Source organism: Vulpes lagopus, chromosome 13, assembly GCF_018345385.1.
Source record: "Vulpes lagopus strain Blue_001 chromosome 13, ASM1834538v1, whole genome shotgun sequence".
In the NCBI taxonomy this organism is placed as follows: domain Eukaryota; kingdom Metazoa; phylum Chordata; class Mammalia; order Carnivora; family Canidae; genus Vulpes; species Vulpes lagopus.
In genome coordinates this window covers 59,294,631-59,311,107 of record NC_054836.1, presented here as the reverse complement: position 1 = coordinate 59,311,107, position 16,477 = coordinate 59,294,631, and the positions used below count along the sequence as shown (strand labels likewise).

The 16,477-nt window shown below is 51.1% G+C and overlaps 1 protein-coding gene across 3 annotated transcripts in view; it reads left to right on the top strand.

Annotated features, from left to right (window-relative positions):
- The first annotated feature begins 331 nt into the window (after positions 1-331).
- The window catches only part of FAM3C (FAM3 metabolism regulating signaling molecule C), a 51,086-nt gene continuing 34,940 nt past the window's right edge, over positions 332-16,477 (top strand). Inside the window, exons 1-3 of one of the 3 annotated variants that reach the window (XM_041727856.1) lie at positions 332-477; positions 11,985-12,039; positions 16,030-16,134. In XM_041727856.1, coding sequence (XP_041583790.1) covers positions 12,027-12,039; positions 16,030-16,134 — 118 coding nt within the window. In that variant the 5' untranslated portion in view covers positions 332-477; positions 11,985-12,026. Of the gene's footprint in view, positions 478-1,545; positions 1,618-11,984; positions 12,040-16,029; positions 16,135-16,477 lie in introns of those variants that run through there. The other 2 variants (XM_041727857.1, XM_041727858.1) reach the window with 2 other exon arrangements.

Genomic DNA, 16,477 nt, shown 5'->3' with positions numbered 1-16,477 from the left:
GGGCAGGGCACCGCCCCCCAGGGGCAGTAAGGGCAGGAGGCCTGCAGGGAGGCAAGGGCAGGGCACCGCCCCCCGGGGGCAGTAAGGGCAGGAGGCCTGCAGGGAGGCAAGGGCAGGGCAGCAAGGACAGGGGGCCCCGGGGCGGCACGTGCAGGCCCCCCCCCACCCCGCCCGCGCAGCCCCGCCCCCCCCCCCCCGCCCTCCCTTCCCGCGGGCCCGCGCGGTCCTCCACCGCCAGGGGGCGGGCGCGGCTCCCCGGCGCGGGGCGCGGGGCGCGGGGCGCGGAGGCGGCGGGGGCGGGGCGGGGGGGGCGGGGCGGCTTCCTCCGGGAGGGGCGGGGCGGGGCGGGGCGGGGGCGCGGAGGAGCCCGGGAGGAAGCGGCGGCCGAGCGGCGGCGGTGCGGGCGGCCTCCGGCAGGACTCGGCGCTCAGAGGCCGGAAGGCCCCGCCGGAGGGCGAGTCGCGGCGGCTGAGGCGGGTGAGGCGGCGGGGGCGGGGCGGGGCGCTCGCCCGGGGCGTCGTGGCGCATCCCGCGGGGGGGGCGGGGGGCGGAGGCCGATGCTCCCCCGCTGCACCCCCCTGCTCCCGCCTGCTCTCCCCCCCTGCACCCTCTCCCTGCCCCCCCCGCTGCACCCTCCCCCTTGCTCCCCCTGCTCCCCCTGCTCTCCTCCCTGCTCCCCCCTGCACCCTCCCCCCCTGCTCCCCCTGCACCCCTCCCCTTGCACCCCCCGCTGCACCCCTCCCCCCTGCTCCCCCTGCTCCCCCTGCTCCTCCCTGCTCCCCCTGCTCCCCCTGCTCTCCTCCCTGCTCCCCCTGCTCCCCCTGCTCTCCTCCCTGCTCCCCCTGCTCCCCCTGCTCTCCTCCCTGCTCCCCCCTGCTCCCCCTGCTCTCCTCCCTGCTCCCCCGCTGCACCCTCCCCCCTGCTCCCCCTGCACCCCTCCCCCCGCACCCCCGCTGCACCCTCCCCCCTGCTCCCCCTGCTCCCCCTGCTCCTCCCTGCTCCCCCTGCTCCCCCTGCTCTCCTCCCTGCTCCCCCTGCTCCCCCTGCTCTCCTCCCTGCTCCCCCTGCTCCCCCTGCTCTCCTCCCTGCTCCCCCTGCTCCCCCTGCTCCCCTCCCTGCTCCCCCTGCTCCCCCTGCTCTCCTCCCTGCTCCCCCGCTGCACCCTCCCCCCTGCTCCCCCTGCACCCCTCCCCCCGCACCCCCGCTGCACCCTCCCCCCTGCTCCCCCTGCACCCCTCCCCCCTGCACCCCCGCTGCACACCCCCCCGCCCGGGCCTGCACCTGGCCCTCGGTGGGCGCCCCCGCCTGGGGCCTGGGGGGTTGGGGGGGCCAGGGCCGGCCCGCGAGGGAGAGGGAGCGCGGCCACTGCTGGGGCGAGGGTGGACCTGCTGCTGCCCCTGCCCCCGCCCCCGGGGAGGGGGGAAGGGGGGCTTGGCTCCCTTGCAAAGTTTGAGGTCTCCCGACCTGGAGGCGCTTCTCCTCTCCAGCACGAGCCAGAGCTCCTGGACACCCGGTGCCACCCACGACCCTTCCTGGCTGCTGCCCGCAGGATTCCCGAGGGGCCAGGGTTAGGGACCTTACACCTAAATAGCGCACGTGTCCAGCCGAGGGCTCCAGGTAGCGACCTGCCCCCTGTGTGTCACCGTCCCCCCCCCTCCACCGAGCTCCGTGTCCTACAGAGCTGCTGTCTGACCCACAGAACCTTTTTCTCTCCCTTTCCCAGGAATCTGTGGATACAGGTAGGACACTGTAGTACCAGGTTGCTCCCTGGGCGCTGCGCCCAATGCTTTCATACCTGTTGGTTTCCCAACAAGCCAAAGAGTTGGTCCTTTTATCTTTCTTATTTTTGCAGGTGAAAATGGGGGGCTCCTCTAGAGGTTAAGTGAAGGTCGATGGTGACATGGTGACGGTCGATGCGGGACCCTCTTGGGCCCTTCCCGGCCTTGGGGCGCCCGTGATATACTGTTAGATGCTACAGGGTCCGGGAAACATCACTAATATTCATGTTGTGCATTGTACGGGGTGCAAAGGGAGCTCCGTTTAAGTTAGAAAATAAAGTTGCCAGTTTAGGCCCTTCAACAAGAAATGGGCAGAATCCGAGTCCGTTGGGTCTGGGTCACATCATTAATTGTACCTCTTTGTAAAGGCTGCCAGCCTCTTGAGTCCTCTAGCAGTTTACTGAGGTTACCCCCCCACACCCCTCCCCAATCTTATGCAGGTGTTACAAGCTTTGTTTGACAAATTTCCATGTAATGTCTTCCCAGCTCCCGGAAGACTGAGCATTTCTTGACAGTGAAAAGTAAAAAGAGTTCGATGGAGTGACTCTCAACCTGGGGATCTCTTAGAATCAAACACCAGTGAGGCTTTTTAAAAAAAAGACACAGGCCACATTCCTTCAGAAGCCCCATGGTAGGGGGACTTGGGTTTCAAAAGGGAATCGCAATGAGACTGTGCAAAAGCCACTTTCAGAATGGGCTGAGAGGATACTTTGTTACAATCGCCAACTTTGGATGGCTACCTTAAGCATTAGTAGCTAATATTTCATAATTAATGAAGATACATTAAAAACGAAGGTGATTGCCGAGAAGGGGCTAAGGGCTAAGAGATTATTCAATGGCAAAAAGTAGTATTGTCAGTCTTGGATCATCAGAGTTTTACCTTTTGGTTTTTCCTCCCCCACACACATATTTTAATCGTATACGGTGTCCCTGTTCAAAAAAGTCTATATTCATTTAAAAATATTCAGGTGCCCAGTATGTGCCGATTATTATAGGTATCACGGATGCTAAGAATAAGGCAGCCTGGGCCTGCACAAAGCTGTTTTCTTTGAGGCAGTGAGTCTTTCTCTTTTTTTTTTTTTTTTCATTTTTATACCCATTTCTTTTTTTTTTTTTTTTTAAAGATTTTTTTATTTATTTATTCATGAGAGAGAGAGAGAGAGAGGCAGAGACACAGGCAGAGGGAGAAGCAGGCTCCCTGCACCGGGAGCCCGATGTGGGATTCGATCCCGGGTCTCCAGGATCGCGCCCTGGGCCAAAGGCAGGCGCCAAACTGCTGAGCCACCCAGGGATCCCTATACCCATTTCTTAAAGCTGAAAGATGCAAGACCCAAGAACCAACAAATTTTGGCCCAAGGTCGCACAGAAATCCATTCGGCTCAGAGCTTCGCACAGTAGCAAACATTTGTTTTGTACTTAGTCCAGGAGGGTTCCCTCCTTGGGATCACAAAGCCCGGGTTTAAGCAGTAATTCTTCATTAGGTGCTTCATGAATGGCATTGACTGAATTCTTAAACCCCGTGCAGTGCCTTTTTTTCCCCCCCTTAATTTGGGGAGATTGAGCAAGATCCTCAAGATATTTAAGCTTTAGGAGGTTTTTGTGATTTTTATTCAGCTCCTAAAATACAGTCAGCTGACCTTCTCTCAGAGGAGGAAATTCAGTTTCCACCACTTACCCCACTGGTGTTCTTTCAGTCTCTTTTCCGTGGCCTCTTCCATTTGATTGAAGCGATTCTAAGATGACTTACATGTCCCTGATTTCTTTTTTTTTTTTTAATTTTTATTTATTTATGATAGTCACACAGAGAGAGAGAGGCAGAGACATAGGCAGAGGGAGAAGCAGGCTCCATGCACCGGGAGCCCGACGTGGGATTCGATCCCGGGTCTCCAGGATCGCGCCCTGGGCCAAAGGCAGGTGCCAAACCGCTGCGCCACTCAGGGATCCCCCATCTCCCTGATTTCTAATCCAATCGCTTTTTTCATCTACTGCTTATTTACAGTTTTACTCTACTGTTTATGATTTTTACAGTTTTACTCTGATTTTTTTTTTAAATTTCCTTCTTTAGGAAATTCATTTCACGTCAACATTTACCAGTTTTAAGTGTGCAGCTCAGTAGCGTGTAGCACATTCTCGGTGGTGTGCAGCCGTCACTGCTGTGTAGTCCTGAGACGTTTTCATCATTTCCAGAAGGAGAGCTCTTGTCCGTTAAACAGTCACTCCCCTCTCCCCGTTCCTTGAGCCCCTGGCAACCGCTGTTCTTTGTGGCCCTGTTGGTCTCCCCGTTCTGGGTGTTCCATACAAATGGGTCCTACAAGAGGTGATCGCTTACATCTGGCCGCTTCCACTGAGTACGGTGTTTTAGAAGTTCACCCGTGACAGCGCGTAAGAGCACTGGGGTCACTTTGTGACTAAGTGATGGTCCAGGGACGGATGCATTCCGCGTCTTGTCTAGGCCTCCCCCCCCCGATGACACCCTGGTGGTGGTTGTGTGCTGGGGAGAAGCAGCTCCGTGGACATCACTGCCGCGGTCGGGTCCCGAGGCGAACTTCATCCTAGGTTCTAGCCAACTCCAGGCCCAGTACGGCATCAGGACTGTCATCGCTGCCATTCACCACCTGCAGCGAAGGGATCGCCAGATGTGTCCTGTGGTCGGCGAAGACGGGTTTCTCCACGGGCTCAGAACAGTTGACGCGAGCAGCTTCTTGCTACCTGTGCTTTGCAAACAGCTGCTAAGCCTCGCTCGGCCTTTGGGGTGGGAGCGTTGTGCCTTCCGGGGCGCGCGGACGGCTCTGCTCCTGCATCTCCTCACGTGGGAGGTGCGACCAACAGAATGACGTCCGCTCTGGCTCAGTTAAATTCTGCACACTGCTTAGCTTCAGGCCCAGCCGACGAGCCCTGTAGGGGAATCCTTAAACCTTCATCCGGAGCAAGAACTTGTAGGTGCTCCTCTGGCCCCACGTAACTTAGCTGTAGGACAGGAAGATAGTTTGATTCTAAGTGTGAGCCTTTCTCTAATCCTTTTCTGTTGTTGCAGTTTGTGAACGGGACACTTGCGTGCCCTGCTGAATTTCTTACATTTACAGCGTACTTAATTTTATTTTTGCCGTGGTTCTCAGCGATCCCTACTTCTGCTCTGCGTGTCCTTCTTTGGTTTCCCGGAGGGACCACGGGGGAGTGAGTGGCTCCCAGCACAGCTGTTGCGCGCACGGCTGTAGAAGTCCGGCCGGCGGGGCTCGCAGAGCTCGATGTCACTTTGTCCTCTGTGTTTGGCCTGCTGGTGCTCTCAGTTACAGAAACCTGATCATTTAATGTCTTCCGCCGGATTATAGCTTTTTACGCGAAATTCTGCTTTGGTAGGTGAGGAAAAACTGCAAGAGAGCGTGGGGGTGATTTTGAGGCGAATACTCTTGTAACCTTTGCAAACAGGAGCTCGCTCTACGCTGTTCCTCGGTCCCACGTCTCCAGACGGATCGACTGGCCGCCTTTCCCTCCTCGCCCCCGCTGCAGACCTGGCCCCGAGTCAGGCTGATTTCCATTCATTGTTAAGGAAAGAATGAAATTCTTGTTTTATGAGTTTTACCTTTGGGCTTTTCTGGCCTAGATCGGCCAGGCCTCCCCCTCGCCTCTCCAGACTTCTCCGTGCGCCTGGATCTCTGCTGTGCGGGAGTCCTGAAGTTCTCAGATCTGAAGGAGGGTGAGAACCACATGGGGAGCCCATTAAACATGCGGGGTTTTAATCCTCCTGAGGGATTCTGGGCTCAGGAATTTGCATTTTAAAAAGCCCACCAGTAATTGCCGTGGCCCTGCTGTGGGTTCCCTCCAGCAGGGGCTTCAAAGGACCGGATCTGCTGTCTCAGGGCATCCGGGCTCTTGGGGCTGTTGGTAGCGTAGGCCTAGGCCGCTATTTCGTATTCTGCTCTGGGGGAAGAACGTGGTTGTAGACCTCGTCTCGGTTTGAGACCTGTGAAAACGAGAGTAGTGTGCACCGAGGAATCAGGGAAGTTGTCTCGGGTGCCCGAGGAGCCGCAGCCCCTCTTAGGGTCAGTGGTCTAGGAATCCTAGAAGCCACGAGGTACAAGAACCACAGTGTAGCATTTCTTCAGACCTCTCGCCACGTAAACTATTTGTCTACCATGGCATTCGGTGCCGGGTGTCCTCGCCGGCGTCGACTGGTGACGAGGTTTCCACCGATGACTTGTAAAATGCAGGCTGGCAGGGCGTACCGGCCTCCCGTGGGGCCCCGCGTCACCTGCATCCTCAGTCTCCGGGCGTGTACGTGTTGAGAGTTCAGAAGTCTTATTTCTAGCTTCTTTGTACTTGAGTGATTTCCATTTTGCAATTATAGTTCACCGAGCTATTGACGTAACGTCACGGTGACCTCGCGGACGGCTTCGTCGTCGGGTCCCGTGTTTCCCGTTAGCCTCTCCCCTCATGGATGCCGGGCGCTGCCGCTGTGCGTGTGCACCAGCCCGCTCCTCTCCCTGCTGCTGGAGCAGCTGCAGGAGACCGGTGACAGCACTGTGGCTGAGCCGCCCCGGACCCCGGCTCCAGCTCGGGCCGGGCCTCGGTGGCATAGCAGGGACCAAGTGAAACGGTGCCCGGGGGTTGGAGCACATCTTTTGGCCTAATGAGGATTCAGCGAAGAGCAACCCCACCTGCTTTGGGTGGTGTCATCTTAGAAAATGAAACATTTGGGACGCCCGGGTGGCTCGGGGATTGAGCATCTACCTTTGGATCGTGAAGTCATGACCCCAGGTCCCGGGATCGAGTCCCACGTCAGGCTTCCTGCATGGAGCCGCTTCTCCCTCAGCCTGTGTCTCTGCCTCTCTCTCTGGGTCTCTCATGAATGAATAAATAAAATCTTAAAAAAGGAAAAAATGAAATCTCCTTCTCAGGAAGACGTGGGCTAGCCCTAACAGGGCTTGGGAGAGGAAGCAGAGCACGTGTCCATTTCGTTTCTAATCACCTGAAGTATTTGCAGGAAACGTGGCTGGAGAGCTTGTCGACCAACTGAAATCCTTCCCAAGCCTGATACCTCAGGGTCCCGAAGAAGCAGGGACTGGAGCTCCCGAGCTGGTCACCTTGGGCATGGGGCTGTCCCCCGGAAATGCGAAGTATCCTGGCTCCTGGCCGCGGGTGGGGGTCGCGGCTCCCTGCATGGCATCTGTGGGGGCAGAGCCGGTGCAAGAGGGGCAGGCGCGTGATTGGCAGCTCGGTGTCCCAGACTTTGTCACATCCTGGCAGGTGGAGGCCATGGAGGAGTTTCCCGGGCTGTCGCTGCTGTCCCGGCCCCTGCCTGGAGAGCCAAATGGGAGCAGGGTGCAGGTGCTTAGGGGCAAGCGGCAGGTTCGGGTCCCGCGGGGAGTCAGAAGCAGCCTCTGGCTCCTCCATCCGGTGCTTCCCATTCTCTTTGTTCCTTGGCCACCGACAGGGCGCGGGCCTCTGTCCAGGTTAGTTTGGGTAGGACGTGCCTTTGGGGCGCGCAGAGTGCACAGGGTGGCAGGCGGGGCCCCGGGTCCCTGCAAATTAAGACTCTATCCTCCGACCGTCGTCCTGGCTCTGGGGCCGGGATTTCAGTGTCGGCCGTTGCTGCCCAGTCTCACCTTGGAAGCCGCCTTGCGGGTCGGGTGGTCCCGCCCGCCCGTGTCCTTCCCGCGACCACCTGAAGCACTTGTGGGCCTTGGCGATGCACACTCCGTGCAGATCCCGCTCCCCAAAGGAAGCAAGACCTCGTTTCTTTGCTCCTTTTTTCTTCTAGTCTAAGGAAGGTTAGTCCGGTCCCTTAGAGACCCGGGATACTCTTCTGTTAGGTGGTCACTTACAGTTTTCCCCTTTAGGGGCACCTGGGTGGCTCAGGTGGCCGAGCATTTGTATCGTAACCTTGGCTCAGGTCATGATCTCAGGGTCGTGGGATTGAGCCCCGCGTCGGTCTCTGCGCTGAGCTTGGAGCCTGCTTCAAATTCTCCCTCTCCCTCTGCTTGAGTGTGATCTTTTTTTCTATAAAAGAAAAAACAGGTTTTTTTTTCATTTAATTATTACCAGGTTATACCCAGTTTTTAAAGATGTGTAACGTATGTTTGTTCAAGTGTTAGATTCTTTTAAACAGATGCATGTCCTACGATTGAGCATCAGAGTGGCCCGTGAGTACTCCGATGCTCTCCGAAGTTAGCAATTGGATTTTTTTTTCTATTAAGCATTTAATGTTAATAATGCCAAATTCTATTAGATTCATAATATTTATGACACACTGAGCCGCTCAGGTATCATAATTTGTTTTTAAATGTTCTGATTCTTTCAAATGAATGCAGCCCTCTCTCACCTCTCTTCATTTTGTTATTGCAAAAATGTATCCAGCCCGGCAGGGGTGAGCTTGCAATAGCATCTGGGTAAGACGGGGTACCTGATAGCAGTTGGCAGCTACTGTATGGTTTTTTGGTTCTTTTTTTAAGTAAAGATCTTTGAAAGCTTCAATTTGTAATATTATGGGACGCCTGGATGGCTCAGGGGTTGAGCGTCTGCCTTCGGCCCAGGGCGTGACCCCGGGGTTCCGGGATCGAGTCCCGGTCGGGCCCCCTGCATGGAGCCTGCTTCTCCCTCTGCCTGTGTCTCTGCCTCTTTCTCTCTTTCTCTGTATCTCTTATGAATAAATAAATAAAATCTTTAAAAATAAATAAATAAAAATGGTCAAACATCAGATAACCCTCCCTTAAGCTATCACAAAAAGAATCACTTTTAAATACCCATGTAAGGAAAACAGAAGCGTGTCTCTCTTCACCAACATAATTTACAATTAATGAAGTGGATTGTAATAATATTAATATTTATTCACGTCTGTCTACCTGCTGGGATTGCTTTGGAAAACATTCCAAAGTCTAGATTAGATCTGTCTTTGCCGTACATGGACCACCTTATCTATGGGAAGGGAAGGTTTTTCCTTCCTTTTGAAGAGGATCCATTGTGTTCATCGTGGAGTCTATGCCTCATCCCACGGAGAGCAGCTGAGTATGGAAACGTGTGACGGACACGTACCGCACGCGGAATTCAGGGCTGCTCGACTGTCCTACATCTGTAGTCGTACTTCCCCGAGGACAATAGCAGCCTTGCAGAACGTGTGTCCTGCAAGTAACCCTGCAAGAAGTGTTGGAGTATTGGAGAATGGTCTACTTTAAGTCTTTTTTTTTAGTTAAGATTTTTTATTTAGATTTTTATTTATTTATTCATGAGAGACACAGAGAGAGAGGCAGAGACACAGGCAGAGGGAGGCTCCGGTCCCGCAGGAGCCCGTCGCAGGACTGGATCCCAGGACCCCGGGGTCACGCCCTGAGCTGAACACAGACGCTCAACCACTGAGCCACCGGGCGTCCGTAGTTTAAATTTTATTTTTGATTTCTCTCTTATGACCCATGGGTCAGGGTGGCCCAGGAGCCAAGACAGGTTTTTGTGTTTTTAAGTGATTGAGAAAAAAAAAAAAAAATCAAAGGTAATATTTGGTTACATGAAAACTTTATGAAATTCAAGTTTCAGTGTTCTTAAAGTTTTATCACAACACAACTGGGCCCGTCTGTTTACGTCCTGTCTACGGCAAGTTTCCAGCTACGACTGCAGAGCAGAGTGGTTGCTATGGGGACTCTGTGTATGGGCCACGAAACCAAGGATACTTACCATCTGGCCCTTTTACAGAAAAAATTTGCTGACGTTTGCTCTGTTTTCTTCACATAAGTGTAGGTATATTTTGCAAATTGTTTTTATTTTTATTTATTTTAAAGATTTTTATTTATCCATGAGACACGGAGAAAGAGGCAGAGACCCAGGCAGAGGGAGAAGCAGGCTGCCTGCAGGGAGCCCGACGCAGGACTCGATCCCGGGACCCCGGGGTCACGACCTGGGCCCAAGGCAGCTGCTCAGACACTGAGCCCCCCGGTGCCCCTGCCGATGGTTGCCAGCGCCTCACGTCTGTAAACGACTCGGGAACAAGTCACCCCATGACTCTCAGGTGTCCGAGGCCTCCTGTTTTCAGCTTCAGCTCATTTCCCTGGTCGCGGCTCTAAGTCCGAAAGCCTCACGTCCTGGCCCGGGGGCTCCGGAGACCGCGGCTGCGAGGGGATGAGCTTGAGATGCGCGGGGCGTCCGTCCCCACGAGCCGGCCCGCGGGGGGAGGCCGAGAGGCCCGGGCCGCGGCCGCACCAGGGGCGGCTCCTCCGGTCAGAGGCCTGGGGCAGGGGGGCCGCGGCTGGGGGTTCAGGCCAGGCTCCGGGGCGGTGAGCGGATGCTCCGGGGCCAGGCCGCGGGCGGGCGATGGGAATCGGCGGTGCTCGGGCTCCTCGGCAACACCTCGTGGAGCCGCCTGGAGCGGTGCGGACCCGACGCAGCCGGCACAGGCCTCTCCGGGCTCGCGGCCACTGGCTGTCCTCGTGCAGGCCCGCGGGGACCCGTCTCACGTCCACCTGCTCAGATCACTATTAGCCTAGATGTTGATGTTTCCTTCGGGGAGAGTTGGGCAGAAGGAAGGGGCCGCCTCAGCCCCGGTGCTCGGATGCTCACCGTCCCCCGGCCCCTGCGTGACCGCTGAGTGGGCTGAATGAGAAACCGCAGGTCTCGCTCCCTGTCTGTCCTTCGGGGTGTGCGGCTGGGTTTATTTACAGCATTCTGGGAATTGCCAGATCAGACGTCAACACTGGAACGTCAGGACCGGGAAACTAATGCATCACTTATCCATGTGATTCGTTAATCTAAATTTTCTTTCGAATTCCCCCCCTGCACCACAGATAGAGTGGACCGGGACAGCTGTCTCGTTAACCTTGTGCATGAATTTCCTCTGCAGCTCATTTACTTGCTTTTTCACTTTCGTTTTAATATTTCACCTATCTAGAGTTATTTCCTGGGGGGAAACCCACATCCATGAAATTTTTTTTCCTGCATCTATTTGTTCTTGTTCTTAGAATAATATCAGGGAATAGTCTTCTTTCTTTCTTTTTCTTTTTTTTCTTTCTTTTCTTTTTTTCTTTCTTCTTTCTTCCTTTAAGATTTCTTTTTTTCTTTCTTTTCTTTTTCTTTTTCTTTTTCTTTTTCTTTTTCTTTTTCTTTTCTTTTCTTTTCTTTTCTTTTCTTTTCTTTTCTTTTCTTTTCTTTTCTTTTCTTTTCTTTTTTTTCTTTTCCTTTCTGATTTTATTTATGAGAGAGAGCATAACCAAGGGAGGCAGAGGGAGAAGCAGACCCCCCCCCCCCCCCCCCCCCCCCGAGCAGCGAGCCCGATGCAGGGCTCCATCCCACATCAGGTTCATGACCTGAACCAGAGGCAGATGCTTAACCGACTGAGCTACCCCAGTGCCTCGAGATCAGTTTCTTTGTTTGATGTATATTTGATAATATATACTGCCTGTAATGATAATTACTGGAATATTTAAAATTGCAATTCCATACTTTTGAATATATTCTTTTACAAACTTAAATTGAAAACATGGGGCAGCCAGATGGCTCAGCAGTTTAGCACCGCCTTCAGCCCAGGGCATGACCCCAGGGTCCTGGGATCGAGTCCCACGTCGGGCTCCCTGCATGGAGCCTGCTTCTCCCTCTGCCTGTGTCCCTGCCTCTCTCTCTCTCTCTCTCTGTGTCTCTCATGAATAAATAAATAAAATATTTAAAAAAAACCTGAAGAGGAAGAGGATGCTGGTATTAAAATAAGTCTTTGCTCTAAGGGCTTGTCATAGTGACGCCTGGATTAGATCCTACTAAAAACGAAGTAGCATCGCAGCCTGGCGTGAGCCCTCGAGTAGCACCCAGCACCTGCATCCTAGCCCCGTTTCTGCAAATAATCTGATTCATGACTGGACATGCAGCCTCCCCTCTTTGGACCTCCCCGGCACACCAGAAATCTGAACTCAGTACCCGAAGGTGCCAATAAATGCAGAGTCACCGAGAATAACGAGGGGCGGGATCTTCCATTCACACCCTTGATGGCAGAATTTCGTGCCTCTGCTCACCGAAGTTAGGGAGCTAGAGACACAACAGGATCGAACACAGACCCTCCTCTCAAGAGCCTTATGTCCCAGTGATAAGAATTTCTTCATTCAGTGTCCATATTAGTAGAATTCTTAGAAATGTCATGACATTTGTTGCGTTAGTCTATCATATATACTCCAAGTCAAGCTCAGTCTAGGCAGGAATGCTCGTTCTAGACCTAATGTTTGCCTTTTTTTTCGATTTTAGGAGGTTATTTAATGAAAAGTGACAGAGACTGAAACACGAAACATGAGGGTAGCAGGTAAGATATTTAATTCAGTAGAAATAATTTTACTTCTTGTGTAACTCGGTTATTTAAGTGGCTAAAGGGGAGGGCAAATAATCTCTTTCTATATTAAGAACAGAGCTGATGTATATAACAAGCTAAATCACTGCTTTGTCTGCTCATTTGTATAGTTGGCAAATCACAGATTGAACAAACTTTTGTTGGGATTATTTATTACTAGAGTTTTTAAAGTTACTGTAATGTTTTGCTCTTCTACATTAAGCTTATTTATCTAATACACATCAAATGCCCGTGTAAAGAACCGTTTTGATCGCCTAGGGAGACTTCTGTTTTGGCTAAATTCTAGCTTTTTGAGAAAAATAGGCTGTAAAGTTTAAGAGCTTCTCTCTTTCCTGTCTGTGTACTTAAATGGAAACTAGCGTATGTGACGGATTCAGTAAAATGTGGGTTTGCTTAAGGGATTATTGGTTTGTTCGAGTTCAGCCTGCGTAGGTGAGGTTACGTGTAAGAACATCTGTTCCTTTGGCAGCATATGGAGGAAATTGCAAAGCACAGCGATGTTCATAGCATTAAGGTAACTATCTTTAAACATTAAAAAAAGGTGCGTAAGTAACGGGAGAGATGGATGACCTCTTGCTGCCTTTATCCCAAAATATCAGCATGTTTTCCCGGAAGATTATAGAAGATACCTTGTAATTCCTCAAAATCGAGGTAGTCGTTCTTGTAATTATCATCTTCTCACCAGCGCACAACGTGTCTTCCTACGGGGCATCTCTTAGAAGCGCCTAGAGTCAAGGTGGGCGAACAGACAAGTCTGTGCCTCAGTCATCATCCTTCTGTAGAATCGGGTACAGGCGATGAAGCATCTTGCTCATGCAGCAGAGACACCAGGGTTGTCCACAGCTGCCCTTGTGGAAATGTGAAAAATCTGGACCCTTTGGTTGTGAACTGATGAAATTATCCTTTTTGGAGCAGCTGTTTAATTATTGAAGGAAAATATTCCCAGAAACTTAGAGCTTGTTTGTGGTGTAAAAAACATATTATGATGTCTTTTTTTTTTTTTTTCTCCAAATGCTCTTTGAATATGGCAGGGTTGCCTATTGGTGATCACATGTTTCCACGTGATTCTAAAAATACATTAATTGAACATAGTGATTGAAATAATCAAGTTTCTTCCTCACATAATTCTCCATTCATTCGACTTGAAATTAAATTTTCATTTAGCTCATTTCTCTGATTCGGACGATTAATTCCAAGGTTAATTGATAAGTAATTATTCATTGAGTACTTAACTGTGTTTTTGGCACTGTTCCTAGTGTAGGTCTTAAAGGGATTGGCTTTGATGAGCGAAGAAGGAAGATTAGCTGTTAATTTATTGCCTTCCATGTGATTAATCCCTTCCAATTTAAGAAAGTCTCATTGCTTTGAAATACTCTTACAGCCTTTATTCTTACAGCAAGGCAACAGTGTCTAAAGTGTATGCTTTTTGGTTGTGAAAAATAGGGTCGCATTCAGATTAGTGCAGCCCCATGGCTAGAAGGAAGAGAGAATCTCACGGAAAGTTAAGAACGGGGGCTGCAGTGTGGTACGGTCAGAGTCCAGAGTCGGGTGGTGACCGGCTCTGGGGGAGACCCCCCCCCCCCGTGTCCTGTCCAGAGTTGGGTGGTGACCGGCTCTGGGGGAGACCCATCCATAAAGGAAACCCTAGAACTCTACCGTGATGGAGGCTGCACTAGTCTGCACCTGCCTGCGTCTCTCTGCGGCCATCTATTTAGTCCGTTAGTAGTTCACGTCTCTCATCTCTAAGTGTCCTCTGCCCTAGAGCTTTTATTTCCCCCAAGTTCCTCCTTGGTCCAGTGTCAGAGAAGCTTTCGGTTGAAGACTTATTTCTGCCACTGACTAGTGGCGAGCGATGTTAAGCAAGTGATCTAAAAATTTTCAGCTTTGATTTCTGGTCTGTAAAATGAAAATAACACCTTGGAAAAAAAATAACGCCTTGAAAAGCTGTGCAAATGTGATTATGCTTGTAAAATATTTAGCTCTATAGCAGGCACTCGGGGAACGGTGTGTGTGTACTGTGTACACAGGTGTCTATGTGGACGTGGGGGTGTAATGTGCATAGCTTGTTTAGTGTGGCCTCAGGTCTAACTCGGTATTGCATCTAGTCTGGAACGTTCCTGCATTGTAACCTTGATATTTTACTCATTTTAGTATTCCAACCTGAAGCTGTAAAGGTTTTGTGTATCTGCTGTAAGGGGCAGGGAAAGGTTAGCTCTGGTTGTGAGTGCCCATGATTACTAGAAGATGAGTCATCAAGATGTCTTCAAGTCCTCGGTCTTAAGTGATCAAGAAGGAATGTGTCACCTCTTAACCATTCATCTGTTTAGCCAACACTTGTTGAGAGCGTGACCGTGTCCAGGCACTCTGCTAGATCCTTGGGGGCAAAGGTCAAAGCCTGTTGGAATTTTGCTCTCTTACGCACTAAACACGTAGGTAACTTGTAGTTGCTTTTGAAAATAAGTAAGTTTTGGAGGGGAGAGATGTCAGAAACAGGATGTGGGGAGATCAATTAGGTTAGTCGCGAGGCTTCCTGACTGCTCTCTCATTTCTGTGTTTGTAAAGCACTTTTCAGCATCCCCGGCCCTTCCCAAGCAGCACTGGCCCTTCCCAAGCATCAGCAGTTCATTCTAGTCCTTCTCCGTGAAGGATGTGGTCCTGGGTCTTTAGGTTTAGGAAATTAGAATGAACGTAGTTCTTTTTCACTCCTCCTTACCTACTGGTGGAGGTTTGGTAGCGTTTGAGCAGAACGTGGTGATTGGTGTTAGAACGGGGTACCGTAGGAAGCACGGGGCCCTGTCAGGATCCCTGGTTTCTGGGCCTTCTCCTGCTCAGTTATTTGTAATCTTGGGCAGTTGCCTGACCTCTGGGCTTCTGCTTCCCTAAGGTTAGAGTGTTGCCTGCTGATCCCATCTACCTGTTTTAGATCAATGTACATTCAGCTTTTGGTAAGAGCGGGGAATGGAGACGGTACGGGCCAATACTGGTATCGTTCCTCAATAACGTAATGAGATGCTCTGAGATCCTAGAGGAAAGAGGAGGATGTCTTTTCCTTACCATTTTCCGTTTCTTTTTTGTGTCTTGCACTTTTTTCCCTTTCCTAGATTTGCCTAGCTACGGAGAAAAAAAAAAAAAAAAGACAAGTCATTGATTCCTGTTAAGCCATTAGTTAGCTAGTAGTTGGCAGCGCTGGCTTTGGAAGGCGCTCAGGAATGGTTGGAGACGGAAAGGTGTGAAAGGCTACAAGTGTGTCTTGATGGAGCCTATTATGTGACTGCATTGTGGGGCGTACGTGCTGGTGCCTAATTAAGTCCTCTAGACTCCAGGGGGCCCGTCTTGAAGTGGCATCAAGTATGAGGGTGAATGCTCTGCTGTTCGCCACGCCGGGAGCGCTTGCGTGCTCTGAGAGGTTGGTCGGTGGAAGGACAGTAGAACCTGTTAAAATCTCACTGGGGACGCTCACACCTCCTTAGTGAGCGTCATGGTGGTTGCCTTAGTGTCTCCATGAGGTCCAGCGTGTTGGTAGTCCCGGGTGGTATTACCCTTTATACCGGGAAAGGATTAGGAATGGGCTCCCCAGCATCCTCGGTGATGGTGTCCCACTAGCCATGGTACTTTTGTGTAGCCCGCCAGCCCTTGATTGCAGGTTTGTTGTTGTTGTTGTTTTCATTTTGTTCTTTTCCATGAGAAAATGAGGCGGACGCGTCAAGCAGTCCCGTGTTTGGGTTGCTAACCAGTCTGATACGTCTTCGATCAGGAAAATCCCTTATTTTGATGGATTGTTGATACAGTTTTTATTGCAATTCAAGTATAATTAAGATCCAATAGATAAAATATATTAGTTTTGAGAGATTTTTTTTTTAAATAAACTTCAATTTTTCATGAAAATGCATTCATAAAAGTTCTGTGTCTCAAGCTCATGCCAGATTACTTCTGCCCTTCATCTAGGTGCTGCAAAGTTGGTGGTAGCTGTGGCAGTATTTCTACTGACATTTTATGTTATTTCTCAAGTATTTGAAATAAAAATGGATGCAAGTTTAGGAAATCTATTTGGTAAGTTCCGTTTTTTTTCCCCTTTCTTAAATCTTCCTTTGATTGGTTTGTCAATACATTTTTACCAGTTATCAGCCCCGAGTCACTCTGCTGTTTAGTCTGCCTAGAAAGGAAAATGTAATTATGTCAATAAGTGCGATCCATTAGAATATCCTAAAATGTACAGTAGGAAGGCTTAAAATCAATACAGTATAAAGCATGACTCTTCTGTTCAACCTTCTGAATAGATTTAATGGGGTCCATTTCATTGATGCCTGGGACATTCATCGTGGCATCCTGAAGGAACATTCTGGAAGCTATCACACACTATTTGAGTTGGCAGCTAGAAAACTCGGAACCAAAT